General features: G+C 37.5%; 1 protein-coding gene across 3 annotated transcripts in view; it reads right to left on the minus strand.

Annotated features, from left to right (window-relative positions):
- The window catches only part of LOC105475154 (Rho guanine nucleotide exchange factor 28), a 311081-nt gene that overhangs the window by 176162 nt on the left and 118852 nt on the right, over positions 1-16067 (minus strand). For all 3 annotated transcript variants that reach the window (XM_011730182.3, XM_071098819.1, XM_071098818.1), the window contains exons 3-4: positions 8210-8357; positions 4968-5261 (exon numbers count right to left, since the gene is read on the minus strand). In XM_011730182.3, the coding sequence (XP_011728484.2) occupies positions 4968-5261; positions 8210-8357 (442 nt within the window). The remainder of the gene's footprint in view (positions 1-4967; positions 5262-8209; positions 8358-16067) is intronic.

A 16067-nucleotide genomic window follows, 5' to 3' on the forward strand; every position in this document is an offset into this window, starting at 1 on the left:
AAGCTACTGTGTTCACAGGAATGATGCCATCTGTCTTTGCAGATGCCACTTGTGGTCCCCTTGGGTTCTTTACCCACATGGCATCCCCTCACTGGTGCTGGCAAGCTTGGTGCTTGCCAGACATGTCAAGCTACTGGGAACACAAGTAAAGGAAGGTAGTTTGATGGAGCAGGAAGGTCGGGGAGGCTTTCAACTCCAAAGTCATCTGAGCATCAACACATAAAACATCAGAATGTGTTATCCCAGTTAACCTAATTGTCAAAATTATACAAATCTCTGAGAAAAGATTTCTGCCCAAAAAACAAACAAGCAAAAACCTCAAAACAAAAAAAAATTAAATTAAATTGTGAGATTCTGTTGAATAATTACATTACTATTCAATGCTTTACTCCAAATTTGAGCTTCTGAGACCCTGAACAAGGCACTATTATGAATGCTATTTCATAAAAGGAATGGTCATAATTTTATGAACTAGAAATCCAATTTTATTTATGGTCTAAAATTAAATAAAATCTGGGATATTTCCTTTCCTCGAACACATAATGAAGTTGCATTGTGACTAATGACGGGTAAGACACAGGGCTGAAAGAAGGCTCTGCTTTTTGTTACAAGATCCATGCTCCACTCAGACTCTGGCCTTTTTCCAGGTTCCCAGTCCTTCCTCATAACTCTCAATGATTGACAAGGTAAAAAAAATAAGAAGTTTATTACAAAATGCAAAGAATACAGTAATGTGTCGCAGAAGGGTTTTGATCACTCTTCCAAGACAAAGTCATTATAGAAATCAATGAATACTCATTCGGTAAGATCTATTTATATTTGAATAAATCATAAATAAATAAACACCAAAAATTTTTAATAAGAGTGAACACTGAGTATTAAAATAATTTTTGGACAAGTACTGGAAGAAATAATTGCTAGGAAAGAAATTGTTTTCCACCTGTGATGCCACTGCCACTAATACATTATAACTTCCAGTGGGTCCAATGTCACAGTTTATTTCTCACATCATTATTACAATTTATCTACCTCAAGACAAGCAATACAAATAAAATATGTATACTAAAAAAGATGTATAAGCACATGAGTTTTTAAACTGCTTAGATTAAAACTCTATTAAATTAAAAGCACAACAAAAAACAAACCCAAACAGCTCAAGATTAGTAGAAGCCCACCAAATGGTTATGAATAGGCAATGAGTCAAAATACATCCATAGAGTATACGTGTGCATTGTAAAAATCTAATATAATCCAGTTAATCTAGGGCATCAATGTTAGTCCTTCACCAAATACTTTTGTTTATTCCCAACTATAAAATGATTAATTTATGTCCAACTACTTAGTTTAGTAAATACAATAAAAACTCCACGTTTTCCTTCTACCTAGTATCTAATACAATTTCTGAAGTACAAAATTAAAACACAGAAGAATTTATATTTCAATCTACTCATCTAACTGCCCAATTTGTTTTTTAATGTGGAATAATTTTGACAGAAATGTACTGATAAATACATCTGTTAAGGCCTGCCAATCTAAACTTAGCCATTATCCATATATGAGCCCCTACATACATACCTGACAGAACTGAGGTGTGAAAAGGCAGACACAGAGATTTAAACACATGGCGGGCTGAATGAAATCTCATAAGATGGTCATAACTTTCAGATTAAAATTCAGCTTCAAACATGAGCATTAACCCTGTCGCTTGACACTGATGTTGTAAAAAAGCTACACTACAAGTCTAGGCTGCAGACAATGTTACCTCAAATACTATAAACTGCCTTTAGAGAAAGTCTAGAAACATTCCTAGAAATTTGCAAAGAATTACTTAAATGCCAGGATTTTATACTTTGCCTTTAGCTTCATTTGTCCAAACCAATTGTATCTGCTTTCTACCTATGCACATATAAGTACATACAATACACTCTATATATGAAAATTTATTCACATGCACATACCAACATCACCTCTTACTGAAAACTTAATATGTTCAGATACTCTTCTAGAGGTCTTACCATACATTATCTAATTAAATCATCACAACCAGCTAACGAAGCAGGTACTACTATGCCTCATTGTAGAAATTAAAAATGTGCAGCACCAGAACTAAAATATCTTGCCCAGGTCTCACAGCCAGGAGGTAACAAGGTCAGGATTTGAACCTGGCTCCACAGCACACATTCTTAACAACTAGGACACTAGAATAGAAAAGTGTTTTACCATGAAAAGAAACTGCTCCAATTTTTCTCTCATGAAAATACATATATTACGTATAAATACTGACAGCGGGGACAGAAAGGACCTCCTCGTGACATAAATCTGTCTGTTATAAAAATATAGATAAATCAAAGTCCATGACAGCTAAAAGCTTGGCAAACAAGAATGTATACCCAAATAGTAATGAAAATGGCAATAGGATGACCCTTGACAACTTGGGGTTTAGCTCAGTGTTCTCCAAACTTACTTTTTCATGTATCTCCACCAGCAAAAATAACTTTGAGCAGGCATGCCCAGCATGGAAAATTGTATGCTTGTATTATGGCAATCCACAGATTAAATACTAGAGAGTATTAACGTATTTCTAAATATCGGCATGAAAAATAAATAAAATGTGGGTAACATGAATTCCATTGTGGAGACCCTTAGTTTAAGCTACTCATGTGCAGTTATGAGGTTCCATGACCTTCAACAATTTGTAATTTTTCAGAGGCACAAATTAAACTGCTGTAGACACCAAGCTGCTGTGCTGAGACTTGCTGGCCTGAGGAGGAGCTGTGGGACTGACCTGCTTCTGCCCCTGCATGAGGCTGTGATGCTCTTCCTTTACTTAAGGGAAATCATGAAACCTTTGTGTCTTTGTCAAAATGGATCCGCGCTCCCCCTGCCCGGAAAAAGCCACCCTCCAAAATTATAGTTAGAAATATTTTTAGAAATCCAAGAGACTTAAGAAAATGAAGTTTCTTAGCCAGAAAACATTATATGTATATAATATTTAGATATAGATAATATATATCATAGATATATAAATTTATATATACTATATATATTAATATAGATCATACATGTCATCTATCACTTACATATGTGAGATAGAAAGGGTGTATCTCCAGACGATCAAGTATTACTATTGCAATTCCCCTGTATAAAAGGGCCTAGCACATAGCAAGAGTTTAAGAAACATTTGTTGAGCCAGGTGCCTATAATCCCAGCTACTGGGGAGGCTGAGGTGGGAGGCTCACTTGAGGCCAGGTGTTTGAGACAAGCCTGAGAAATACAACAAGACTCTGTCTCTAAAAAAAAAGAAAAGAAAAATTTAATTAGCCAAGCATGTGACACACACCTGTAATCTTCGATACCTGGGAAGCTGAGGCAGGAGGATCACATAAGCCCAAGAATTTGAGGTTGCAGTGAGTTATGATTGTGCCACCATCCTCCAGCCTGGGCAACAGAGCAAGAGGACCCTGTCTCTAAACCAGCTAATGAAGCAGGTACTACTGTGACTCATTGTAGAAATTAAAAATGTACAGCACATTTATTAAATAATTTATTTAAAATATTTTATTAATACTGTATTTTAAAAAGTATTTGTTGAATGAATGAATGTTGTATCCAAAGACCTTTCAAGTATCATCACTGCAACTCCCCCTTATATTTCATATCTCTTTGCTGAGTCCTTGGGGATAATAGCGAGCAGAACAAACACCACCCACACCCTCAGGGAGCCCACGCCATAGGTATCAATCAGCCACCACACAGGAGAGTGCAGCACACAGGATTCAGGCATGGCTCGGTGCTGGACTAGACTTGTGACTTCCCTTATCCAAGGTCTTAAAAACAAGAGACGTCTTTAAGTGCCCAGGAGAGTTTTAGTGTGACCCTGATTAAAGGAAAGAAACAGAGATCCTCTTGGTTTGTGACTTACGGCCTTATAATTCTGTTTATAAAACTCACACCCCTTTACCCAGAGTAGTGCATTTAATCTCATCCATGATCGAATTTAAGCCAACCTGAAACTTACAACTAGAATTTATCAGGAAGCAGAAACTCTCAAAAACAGCATCATCTGACTACAAAGCTAAGGACACAGGAACGATACCAAAAAAAACCAATATGTGTTGTATTCAATAAATTACAAAACAACATCTGTGTATTTCCAATAAAATTATATATAACTTGTAATCACCAATAAAAAGCAGCTATTGGCTGGACACGTTGGCACATGCCTATAATCCCAGCACTTTGGTAGCCTGAGGCAGAAGGATCACTGAAGTCAGAAGTTCAAGTTCAGCCTGAGCAACACAGTGAGACCCCAGCTCTCAAAAGAAGATTTTATTTTTTCATTTTTAAAAAGCATCTATTGATCAGTTTAGCCTCATGTCTAGTATGGGCCTATATATAACATCTATAGCCTTGTTCCTATGCAGATTCCAAATACTTGGTATTCAGAGTCCATTTGGTCTTTAGTACTCCAAAACCTAGTACAAATGTACCACAAATGCTCTCGGTGACACTGACATTTTCAAAGATGTCAATTCATTGGTTATGTTTCCCATGTTGTCACATGTCTTCTAAGTGTTTCACAAAGTTGGCGACGTGAGCTTTCTTGTCCAGTGACCCTACCTATTTGGAAATGGGGCAGCAATGTCCTCTTCCCATAGCAAGAAAACTTTCCAAGGGAAGTGGAGCCACAGCCCAGAGCAGCTGACTCAAGAGCATACCATAAAGAAACAGTCTTTTCCCCACTTGAGACAAGGCCTTTCCATTTATTGCACACCTCCTGGCACAAGTCACATAAGCCAGCCCAGAGATGAGTGGCTCAGGACCTCAGGGAACCCCTTCACATCACAGCAAGGTTCAGGTAAAATGTGGGCAGGAAAACCTGCCCAGGGGAACAGACAGTATAGCATAAGGAACATTCTGAACTTGACACACACAGGGGATATCTGAATTTTCTGGTGATGACCCACCTTCAAGTGAAGAACTTCCCAACACAGTCCACTCTAGAGGCAATTCCAGATGGGTCAGAGCCAGCACGAGCTCCTCATCCAAGGCAGGCAGTGCTCCCGCCGTCAAGGCAAATGGGGTCAGCAGGGTCTGGTGGCTACAGGCTGTGAGGCGATTGGCCTGCGTCACCAGCAGACGAGCCAGCCTGCAAGCCATGTTGTCCACGTAGGTCACTGAGCCGGAGCCCATGGTCACTGGAGAGTAACCTTCTGAGCAGAGGCACACAGATACCGTCACCGTCTCCTGAAGCCCATGGCCTGGACAACAAGACAGTGAACAGTTCACCCCAAGTCTGTAGGAGATGCTCTCACAGGGGTCCAATGTGCTAGCTCTACCTCACAGCTTAAGCAGACAACACGCCCCGGGAGAACAAGGTGGAAAGGAAAGCCAGCCCATTACCCTTACACACTGCCAAGCACGTGGGCCAAACTAATGCTGACTCCATCTTCTTTCAGTAACTCCTGATTTTAAAACTTACCTTTATGAGCTCTGAGCATTTGAGCGTCTGTTCTTCTATCATTACCAAACACTGCTATTCAGCATTCCTTTAACCTTTTACTCCTACCCTGACCCCTGAATTTGTGTTTGTCTTCAAGTCCTCTGCTCTTTTCCACTCACATATTCCAAAAATATGTGACTCCTGAGTCACATATTTTTACATATTTATTTAAGCGATAAGTTTATAAGATAGCACCATACAATTACACAAGTTTGCCCTAATTTCATAGAGCTCCTTTGAATGTGAGTAAAGGTGGGTGAAGACTACCCAAGAGAAAACAAAAGGGAAAATATATATACATATATATGTGTGTGTGTTGTTGTTCACTGCCCCCTCTTCTGATAAGTGTCTTGTCTTGTAGGTGTTCTCAATATTTCTCCTGAGAGTGTCACCAAATCCTGCTGTTTGTCCCTCCCTCCATTCTTCCTCTTCTTTGTCCCACTCTCTTATATTGCCAGAGTTGGGAAGCTCTTACCCAGGTACATTTTTATGCTGCCCTTGGCAGAATTTTCAGGAATTGATGGCACCATATCACTATGATCATGATAATCATGACTGGACTGAGAAGAGTTATTCAGCTACCACTGGTCCATAGCACCCTGTTGCCCCCAATCAAATGGCTAACAGGTACAAGTCATTCCTCCTCTGCCTTATTCTCCAAAGACTTTCCCCAGAGGCTGTGCAGCTAGGGCTTCAAGGAACAAGAGCATCCTAAGTTCACTGAAAGAGAACTAGTGTCACTTTGTCATTGACTCTTAAAAGTGGTCTCATGGTACAGGCACAGAATGCACCCACCTCCCACCAGACTACATATACCCAGTAAATATTAAATAAATCTCTCTTACAAATTTTTGAAAGGTTGTCCTGGTAAAGCTGTCACCAGGGAAATTCAAGGTTCAGAAATAGAAACTGTGACCTGCCTCTAGATTCTGTTAAAATGAAGGCAAGAAACCTCACTTTTAAGTAGACCACAATATAAACAAAAGATTACATTCTCTTTCTCCTAAGGAAGGAGGAGGAGTCACCACCACATGCCAGTAAAGGAAAAGATTAAAAGTTTTGAAAATAAGAGTGGCACTTTAGTTATTATTTTTTCTCCTTTCTCTATAAGGGCTTGATAAAAGAGAAAACCAAGAAAAGAGGGTGAAACTAAAGGTAGGGAAAACATTAGCCAGAGCAAAAGGGCAGAGGGAAAGCAACCAACAGCCGAAGTAACTATGTGCCATGAATTAGGTTTGTTTTTGTTTTTGTTTTGAGATGGAGTCTCGCTCTGTCTCACAGGCTGGAGTGCAGTGACACGATTTCAGCTCACTGCAACCTCCGCTTCCCAGGTTCAAGCAATTCTCCTGCCTTAGTCTCCCAAGTAGCTGGGACTAAAGGCACCGGCCACCATGCCCAGCTAATCTTATATTTTTAATAGAGATGGGGTTTCCTCACATTGGCCAGGCTGGTCTCAAACTCCTGACCTCAGGTGATCCTCCCACCTCGGCCTCCTGTAGTGCTGGGATTACAGGCGTGAGTCACCATGACTGGCCCATTAATTTGGTTTGACTGTTTCTTTGTTTGTTTTTGGTTTTTTTTTTTTTTTTAATGATGAAGATTACTGGGCTAAAGAGAGAAGTGCTTAAAATTACCGATGGTCTCAGAAATTGGACAACAGATTAATTCATTGACCAAGACCAGGGAGAGCTAAGAGGTATCTGCACTTCTCTACAATTCTCACTGTGTCTGTGTTGTTTGCATATTCACTGGCTACCTTCTTTCCACGTGTAGCAGATATGTTACAGAAGCACATAGGAACATATTGCTTTAAAAATGATCTCAATCTTAACTCTAAGAAAAATTAAAGAGTCTCTTTATGATCCAAAATAAAAGGACCTGAAAGACCCACAGTTAAGAAAAACCAAATCAATAAAAAAGAATTCTAAAATGCCCTCCCTGTCCTGTAGGTAATGACATTTTAATTCTACCATTAAAGCCTGATGACCCTTAAATGCACAACCCACATACCAATAAAAATATAAAACAACTATATCAAGAAGGGCTATTAGCTCATCACAATATATGAACAGGATGCATTAATTTATCATCTATCAAGAAGACAACTAGGGAAATTACAGGTTTCAAAATGTAAGCATTTTGATAATGGGGAGAGAAAGTTCTGGAGCTGGAGATACCCCAAGGAAGATTCTGGATGGACAGGGCATCAAGGAAAGAACCCCAATGACCAAAGGGAGCAAGCAGAGGAGAGGCAGACCTGTAACTGCCAGGCTGCCCACAGAAGAATGAGGAAGAGAGAAGACAAACTTTGTCAATGTCAGTTCTGCCTGAGCCAACCCTGGCAATGGGTCTGAGGTTATAGGCGGTGATTAGGAGGTGATACTCAATAGACAGTGTTTCCTCCATTTGATTGCATCCAAAGCACACCCAACCATAAAAGTTGGGTGCAGTCAATAGGATGAGTCTGCCTGGTCTAAGTTAAGACTCCTAATTAAGCAGCAGATACAGCTGGAAGAATCTCAGATGTGAGTGTTCTTCCTAATGTACACACACACACACACACACACACACACACACAGGCACACACATTCCTGACCTTGCAGCACTGTTTTCTTTTTCTTCCTGGCTCTCTTCCTGGCCTACATCCCTAGAGGGAAGTTATTTGCAGACCAGTTTCCCAGTCACACAACAAAGAGGACACCTCACCTGGAATGCTGGACTGGAGAACGTTATCCTCGATGCGCTCTGCAATCATGACATGTCGCTGATGAGATCCGTCATAAGTAAAGTAAAACTCAGCATCTTCAGGAAGATACACATTTTTGTCAAACTTCGCATAGACCGTCATCTGCCCCTGAAAAAGGAATAAGTCGGGGCATTGTCACACTTCCTTGTCCTGGCTCTAAGAAAGCACAATACAAAGGGCCTGGGTCCATAACAGTGTCATTTGTTATATTCACTTCACGTGGTTGAGTTCAAATAGCATGAGTGCTTCCTTCCAACAACAACACATTTGACATTAGGGAAGATGCTTCCTGATGTATTAGGTATGGGTATCAGAGCTGGTTTGTTCTGTTTTTAAAGTTAAAGAAGTTCAGGGCATAGGAAAGAATTTTTCTTTCTCTAAAATGTACTAGATGTAGGAGTGTGGTACTTCATTGCCTTTTGCTTTTCAAAAATTATTTTTAGAGACAGGGTCTCACTATGTTGCCCAGGCTGGTCTCAAACTCCTCTGCACAAGCCATCCTCTCACTTCAGCCTCCCTGGTAGCTGGGACTACAAGGATGTGCCACCACACCCAGCAGTCTTTTACTCTGAATTTCTACCAGCTGAACATCATGGCTTGAGCTAATTTTTATCCTGTACCTAAAATGCCATTATTAGTACAAAAGTTCATGATAATTATTCTTATCTCTGGCCTTACCCTGTACTAGACCATAGTCAGTTGTAAGAATCTTAAATATTTACAAACATTGCCAAATAAATAGGACTACTCCCTCTCCCTTGCTATGCTATTTCCATTTGCTATTTCTCTTCTCTGAGGGGTTTCCAAGTGCTGTTTCCTCACACTTTCTCTTAAGAGCTTCTGGTTGGCACAAAGCCCTGCAAAATGCCTTGGTCTCAAGGACAGGAGCTGCCACCTCAGGTCACTGAGGCATCCTCTGAGGACTAATGGCAAAGGAAGTGGGGCAGCAGGCTGGGGCTCTTAGGTATGTTGTCATCCTGAGGCTTTACGGAGGGGCTATAGCAGCCGTGTTGCACCCAGGGGAACAGCAGCTATGGTAGGGACTGCCAGGTCATCTCCAGACCCCAGAGGCTTTGAAGGATTTGTGCTACTCCCTACCCAAAACACAAAAAGCAATACAAAGTGGGGCCTCCAGAGAGAGAGCGCATTCTGCCCAGCCTGTGGGAGTGGCGGGGAAATGGAAACCTGGAGGCGGAAAGGGTCGCCCACTTTGGAGGGCCTCCAGAGCTTGGCCCGGCGTGGAGAAGCATCTGGGCTTTTATGTGCTTGCCCAACAAAAACAAACCTGTTCGCCAAGATATCTTTACCCTGTGATAGAGGAGAAGGTGAACAGAGAAAAGCCTACACAGACTCCTTAACATCAATTTGCCTCTGACAAATATCAGCAAGACATTTCATAGGACACTAAGAGTTAAGCCAATCAGGATCAAAAACAAAATCAGTGCAGGGTTTTCTAGTAGCCACATGGTTATTTAATCTCAATTTTTTACAATAAACAAAAAGCTATGCATTTCTAGTGGTTTGCAACCTATCACACACACAGTTATCTGAAATTATGAAATGGTATAAATACAAAGTACGGAGTTCTGAAAAGTCACTGGTTGGCAGTTTTAATTGCCCTTTTTCTGCATATGAGCATGCATGTGTATGTGCACACATAAACGTAATCAATAGAAAAGCAACATGCCAAGAAAAATCTACCATACAATAGCTTCCAAAAAAGTTCAGGAAGGAGATCTGAAAAGCAAAAAACAACAAATGTCTAACATGACTGAGAGAGGAAACTCAGATGAAATTCCATTTCCTAAAAAAGGAAGAACAACTTGCTTTAGTCATGTTCCTGGTTGCTAAAAAGACTGTTAACTATCCACAGGCAGATCTAACCTGACCTGTTCGTGATTTTTTTAAAATAAAAAACAAATTATATAAACAGATCAAAACTTTTCACAGATCACAAGGATATCTAATCTGCATCTATTCAAAACAATGATCATATTACTATTATATTCGGTTGGGTGTTCAAGGACTACAACTTATGAGAGTTTAATTGCAACCCTTTCTAATGCAATACAGCCCTGAACATTACAGTCTTGTAATTCATCACGCCTGCCTTTCAAGAACCATGCCATGCTTTACGCTAGTAAAAGGATAACCAAAAGTTATGTGAGTAATAAGACATGCCCATTAAGGAGATTAAAGAGAGATGCCCAGAAGTCCTAACACTCAGAAGAGATTCAGCAATAAAAAGAGTCTCTTATATGGTAACCAGAAAAACATCAGAAAGACCTGGATAAACATGCTATGGGAAAAGAGGGGGTGATACAGAAACCAACAGAGAGACCCTATTAGACAGAAATGGATGGGCAGGAGAGGAAGACAAGGAACGAAAATATGAAGATGAAACAACAAGAACATTTTCATTCAGAAAACGCAGATAAAGCTCAAAGGAGATGGATTTAGATAAAGCACTTAAGAGATCAGCAGGAAGAGCGGTCTTCTGAAAGAATATGCAAGTTGAAAGAATATGCAAGTACAGCTTAAATAGCCAACCACAGGTGGCAATTTTTTGGGTAACAGTGGGATCTTTCTAATCACTGAGGCCACTGAAAATCTGCTACTCTTCTTAAAAGGCCACCAATTTCATATATGACAAAGACAAAATTCCAATGTACAGAATTCCAGAGTACCTCTTTCAGTTCCTCATCTGGATCCAATTGCATTCTTTGTTCAGGCAATTGAAAACTAGAAACTTTCCTGAATAAATTTGTTGGCATAAATATCAGAATCACTCTGCTCCTACACAGAAGCAATAGAGATGTGTTCTCACGTTTCTATAAACTATTTCCAAAATATAAAACACTCAAATATGCCAATGAAATTTCTGGAAACAATAAGAAGCATGCTAGGCAAAATTATATCCCCAAATTAATCAACAAGTTTAGTGTACTCTAGTCAAAACCCATTTTTCAAATGAAACTCAACAAGCTTATTCTAAAGTTCATCTGGAGGAACAAATACACTAGAATTGAATTGATACTGTTGAGAGAGAATGTTTGGACTGTCAAAGCTTGCTCTACCACAAAGCAAAACATACAATAAAACCAGGGTCATTTAAACAGAGTAATAGTAGCATAGAGACAGACAAGTGCAAAGTCCGAGGCAGACACATGTACCCATGGAAATTATGCAATAATAGATAGCATTTCAAATCAGCAGAGAAAGAATGGACAATTCAATAAACGGTTTTAGAACAATAGCTATCCATTAGGAGCAAAAACATGCATTCTACCAAATGATTAAATTTCTAATTAATTCAATATCTAACAAAAAATCCATAAAAGCATAAAATTAGAAGACTGTTTAAAAGTTTTCATTATTTAATAAATAACAGCAGTTAAAGGTATTTAGATTTCATCTGCATTGATATGATCCTAAACTATCAACCTTTTTTCATTTTTCCTATTATCTTCCAGTCTTTATTCATATGCACAGGTAATTATTACACAGTTATACTCATGGCATAATACATTAATACATACTGGTGTGCTTTCTTCTCTTCTATCAAAAATATTTTTCCACGTTGTTACAATCTTTGGCACCCCTTTTAATTGTATTCCACCAAGCGTTTGATGTTCTATAATTCCATGATTACTTAAATATTCATCTATTGTTCGTTAAGAGTACTTCTGACTTTTTAACATTTTAAACAACTCCTGATAAACATTTTAAGTAATTTTTATCCTTTGAGATGCTATTTTAGAATACAATTCTAGAAATGCTTCCAAAAATATGAACACGTTGTCATAAATTGCCAAACTTCTTTCCAAAAATTTTGTATCAACTTTTATCACCATATGTGCTGGTTAAGAGGATCATTTTCACCCCGACCTTGCCAAAACTATCTTTGGAATTATTTCCTGTGTTAACAGATCATAAACAGTTCCTCACTGATTTAATTCACTTTTTTCCATTGCCACTGAAATTTGTTGCCCACTTTTATAAAAGTCTATTGCAAGATAATGCAAACATTGTTAGTGGCCAAACCAAATTTCAATTTGAATAAATTTAGTCTTCCCTCTTCTGTTTCACATACGAATTCACCTATAAACTTTGCCTTTGGCAAATCAAAATTTTTAGTTTCCCAAGTGAACCAGTTGGAATCAGTGTCGGAATCATTTCCTTTCCCCGTCAAATAGTGAAGGTGTATCACCTCTTTCCCAATCATGCCCAAATAAAAAATACTCATCAGTACTCCCATAAAACCTTGGAAGGCCAAGTCACATGGAAAACAGGAATCACAAATGTAGAGCAGAAGAGCTGAATTGACTATAATCATAATAAACACAGTTCAATGTAAATGCACACAAAGAATCAGGTAAATTAAACTAACATTTTTTACCATCAAGCATCCTCTAGAGAAATTCTACTTGTAAAACTCAATAATTTTCAAAGACCAAGCCTTCTGCTGACATGCTGTGACATCTGTGGATTTCTTCCCAGAGAACCAAAAAGGTAGCAAATGTTTTTGCCACCTTAAACTATCTCATCCAACTTTCCTATTCCTTTCCAGATGGTATTTAAAGTGGAAATGGCTGTCAACACTAGTTTGCATGTTCTAAACATTTTTTCATTAATCAATGTCTCTAATAACCTGGGTAATTGAGTGGCTGTATTAGCCTAATCACTGGGTATTCTTGTACTCATGTTTTCTCTCTCTTCCTCCCTTTCTTCCCTCTCACTATAAACAATGCATCTGTATATAATTACACTTTGTTAATAACAATGCTATTTGCTGAACAACACCTTAACTCTCTGGTTTCTTAAATATACGGCATGAGTGGGCAATGAACAAATACTGCATTTTCAAATTATGACAATGAGAAAAAAGGATACATCTTTTTATAGTGGGGTTTCTTAACCAAGGGAAGAATCTGAATACAGATTTCAGACAGTTTGAGAACCTCTGAAAATTATTAGCAAAACTGGTTTTGTGTGTGCATATATGTCCATTTTCTGAGGAAAGGTTTATGGCTTTCATCATAGTCTCAAAGGCATCTAAAGATTCAAAAAAAGTTTATGAACTCTAGCTTTTATAGTAACAGGCAAAAATGGGAAGTTAATAAATACTTTTCAATAGTAATTGTCACCTTTTTATTTGACAGGAAGACATAAACTATCTTCCAATGGATTCTAGTATTATACACAGCCTTTATATGGGATGATTAGGCAAAGAAGCATAATAAAGGTAAAAATAAGTTGATAATCAATGTTTACTAATACATGCCATGAAAACCATTATCCTAAAATATAGTGCTATGTGAACTATCAAATTTGATTTGTAGTCAATATTTGAAACTTGTCTTCTTTACAATAATAAAAAAAATCTATACAGAGCCTTTCCTATAGAACACAGTGCATTGAACTTTCTAAGATCCTTGAAAAGTTAAAAGAAAAGAAAAGGATGCATTGTTATTATTCCATTTTATAGGTAAGTAAATACAAATATAGGTACTACTGCTAACTAGCTCAGGATCTCAGAGCCAGATGTGTAATATTAGGTTTCTTGATTTCTGCCCCAACCTCCAAGTTAGGTTATCCTCTTTACAGTTTCTCAAGTACAACAGCATACGTGGTACCAAAGGAAGCACTGTGGGCACAAAGTATTTTATTCAAATTACTGTGTGGAGCTGAAGTACTTCTTTAAAAGAAAGTGTGGAAATGCAAATATTATTTCTTATATGTGTGTGCACATATCTACAAATACAGACATCGATATATCTATATACTTATACATATTATCTATGTGTACAGTACATCACAATTTATACAGTGCTTTCTTGTGTGTTTTCTTGTCTTATTCCCACAATAATACCTGGGAGGTATTATTATGAACCTTGTTTATTAAAGAGAACACTGAAAATATTAGATCTAGTGAGGAGCAGAGCCAGAAATCAAATCTACATCTTTCTGTGCCAGGCTCAGTACATTTTCTCCCCACCATGTTAGTGAACAAACAGCAAATGCGCAAATATTTAGTGACTTATCTACAGCTTTTCATTTAACTCAGTCTTTGCTTCATGTTCTTAATGTAGGAGTTCCCATCCTGAAATCTGCGGACAGATACGGTGAGGGGGAAATGTTCCTTAATCCTCTGGAAAATGTATGCAGCAGTTTTGGGCATTTATCTGAGGAGTCTGTCTATCAGTCACAGATTCTGAGAAGGGTACGCAAAGAACATGTGAATCAAAAAACTGAAGAACCACTGATTTGAAGCATGTTTAAAAGCATCTGACTTTTATATAATTTAAAATATCAAGATTATTCAGATGTATCGTCTCAGTCATGTAAATACAAATTGGTTAAATCCAGGGGGAAGTATCACAATGCCATTTTTTTAAAGGAAGGTTAACTAAAATAACTTAAAAGACTTATAAGACATTTTTTCAGAAATAGCCTTTAGAGTAGGCATCCATCTCCAGATAGGATAAAATAGACCACACAGGCCAACAGTCCTGCTGAAAACAACTAGGAATAACAAGGGCTGACAAATAAAAAGTCATGGAAACAATGAGGACAAAAATGTAACAAAATACCAGACAGGAGAACCACTCAGAGAAGTAATGGAAGCCAAAAGACAATTGTGTAATATTTGTAAAAGGGTGAAAGAAAATCCCATGTCTAACAAAAATATCTTTAAAAAAGAAACTGAAATTAAAATGTTTAAGACAAATACTGAGAGAATTCAGTGCCAACAGACCAGCACTGAAAGAAATACTGAAGACATTATTCAAGAAGAAATGAAATGATCTCAAACAGAAACATGGAAATGCAGGAAAGAATGAGGAATAGTGAGTAGGTAAATATGTGAATAAATATATCAAATATATAAACAATTTTACAAAATTATAAAAGCACGTATTTTGTGTAATATATAAGAAAATGTTTTACAAAATATTATAATGTCATGGAGTTTAAAATATTTGTAGAACTACAACGTGTGACAACAATAATGTAAAAGGTAGATGAAATTAAAGTATGTAGCCATATTAGGAAATTGCTGAAAAAGTACTTTTATTATATTTATAATATATTATATATATTTTGACTTGAGAGTAGCCACCAAAAGAATGCATAACTAATGAGTTATAGAGGGGAAACTTAAATAATAAGAATAGCTGATTCATCAAAAAGAAAACAAGACAGGAGAAACAAAAAACATAAAAATAAAACATGTGTGCCAAGCAGAGAGCAAATAGCTATATGTAGATATAAATCCAACTATTTCAGCAATTATATTAAATGTAGATAGACTACTCCAAATAGTACACCAAGTCTGCCAGTATGGATTTTTTTAATCCAAAAACAATAACAATATCTGTACACTGCCAACAAGAGATATACCTTAAAAATAACACAGCTTAAAAGTAAAATGACATCCATGCAAAACTAACCAAGGAAAAGCTAGCACAGACAAAATAATATCAGACAAAGTAGACTTTAAAGCAACATATATTACTAGGGAAAAAGAAATTTTTCATCATAAAAAGAGTCAGTTGAATAAGATAATATTATAATATTACATCTGTATGCCCCTAATAACACATCTTTAAAAGATATAAACCAAAAGTTAACAAATCCGATAGAGTAGACAAATCCACAAACGCAGTGGATAACTTTAGCCTGCCTGTTTCAATAGCTAATAGAACAAGTAAGTAAAAAATTGACAAGGATATCAAAGATCTAAATTACACAATTAAAATAACTTACCCAAAGAAATAATTAGCATAAATTAAATGCATATATTAATAATTGTAAAAG

This window comes from Macaca nemestrina, chromosome 6 (assembly GCF_043159975.1).
Source record: "Macaca nemestrina isolate mMacNem1 chromosome 6, mMacNem.hap1, whole genome shotgun sequence".
Classification (NCBI taxonomy): Eukaryota; Metazoa; Chordata; class Mammalia; order Primates; family Cercopithecidae; genus Macaca; species Macaca nemestrina.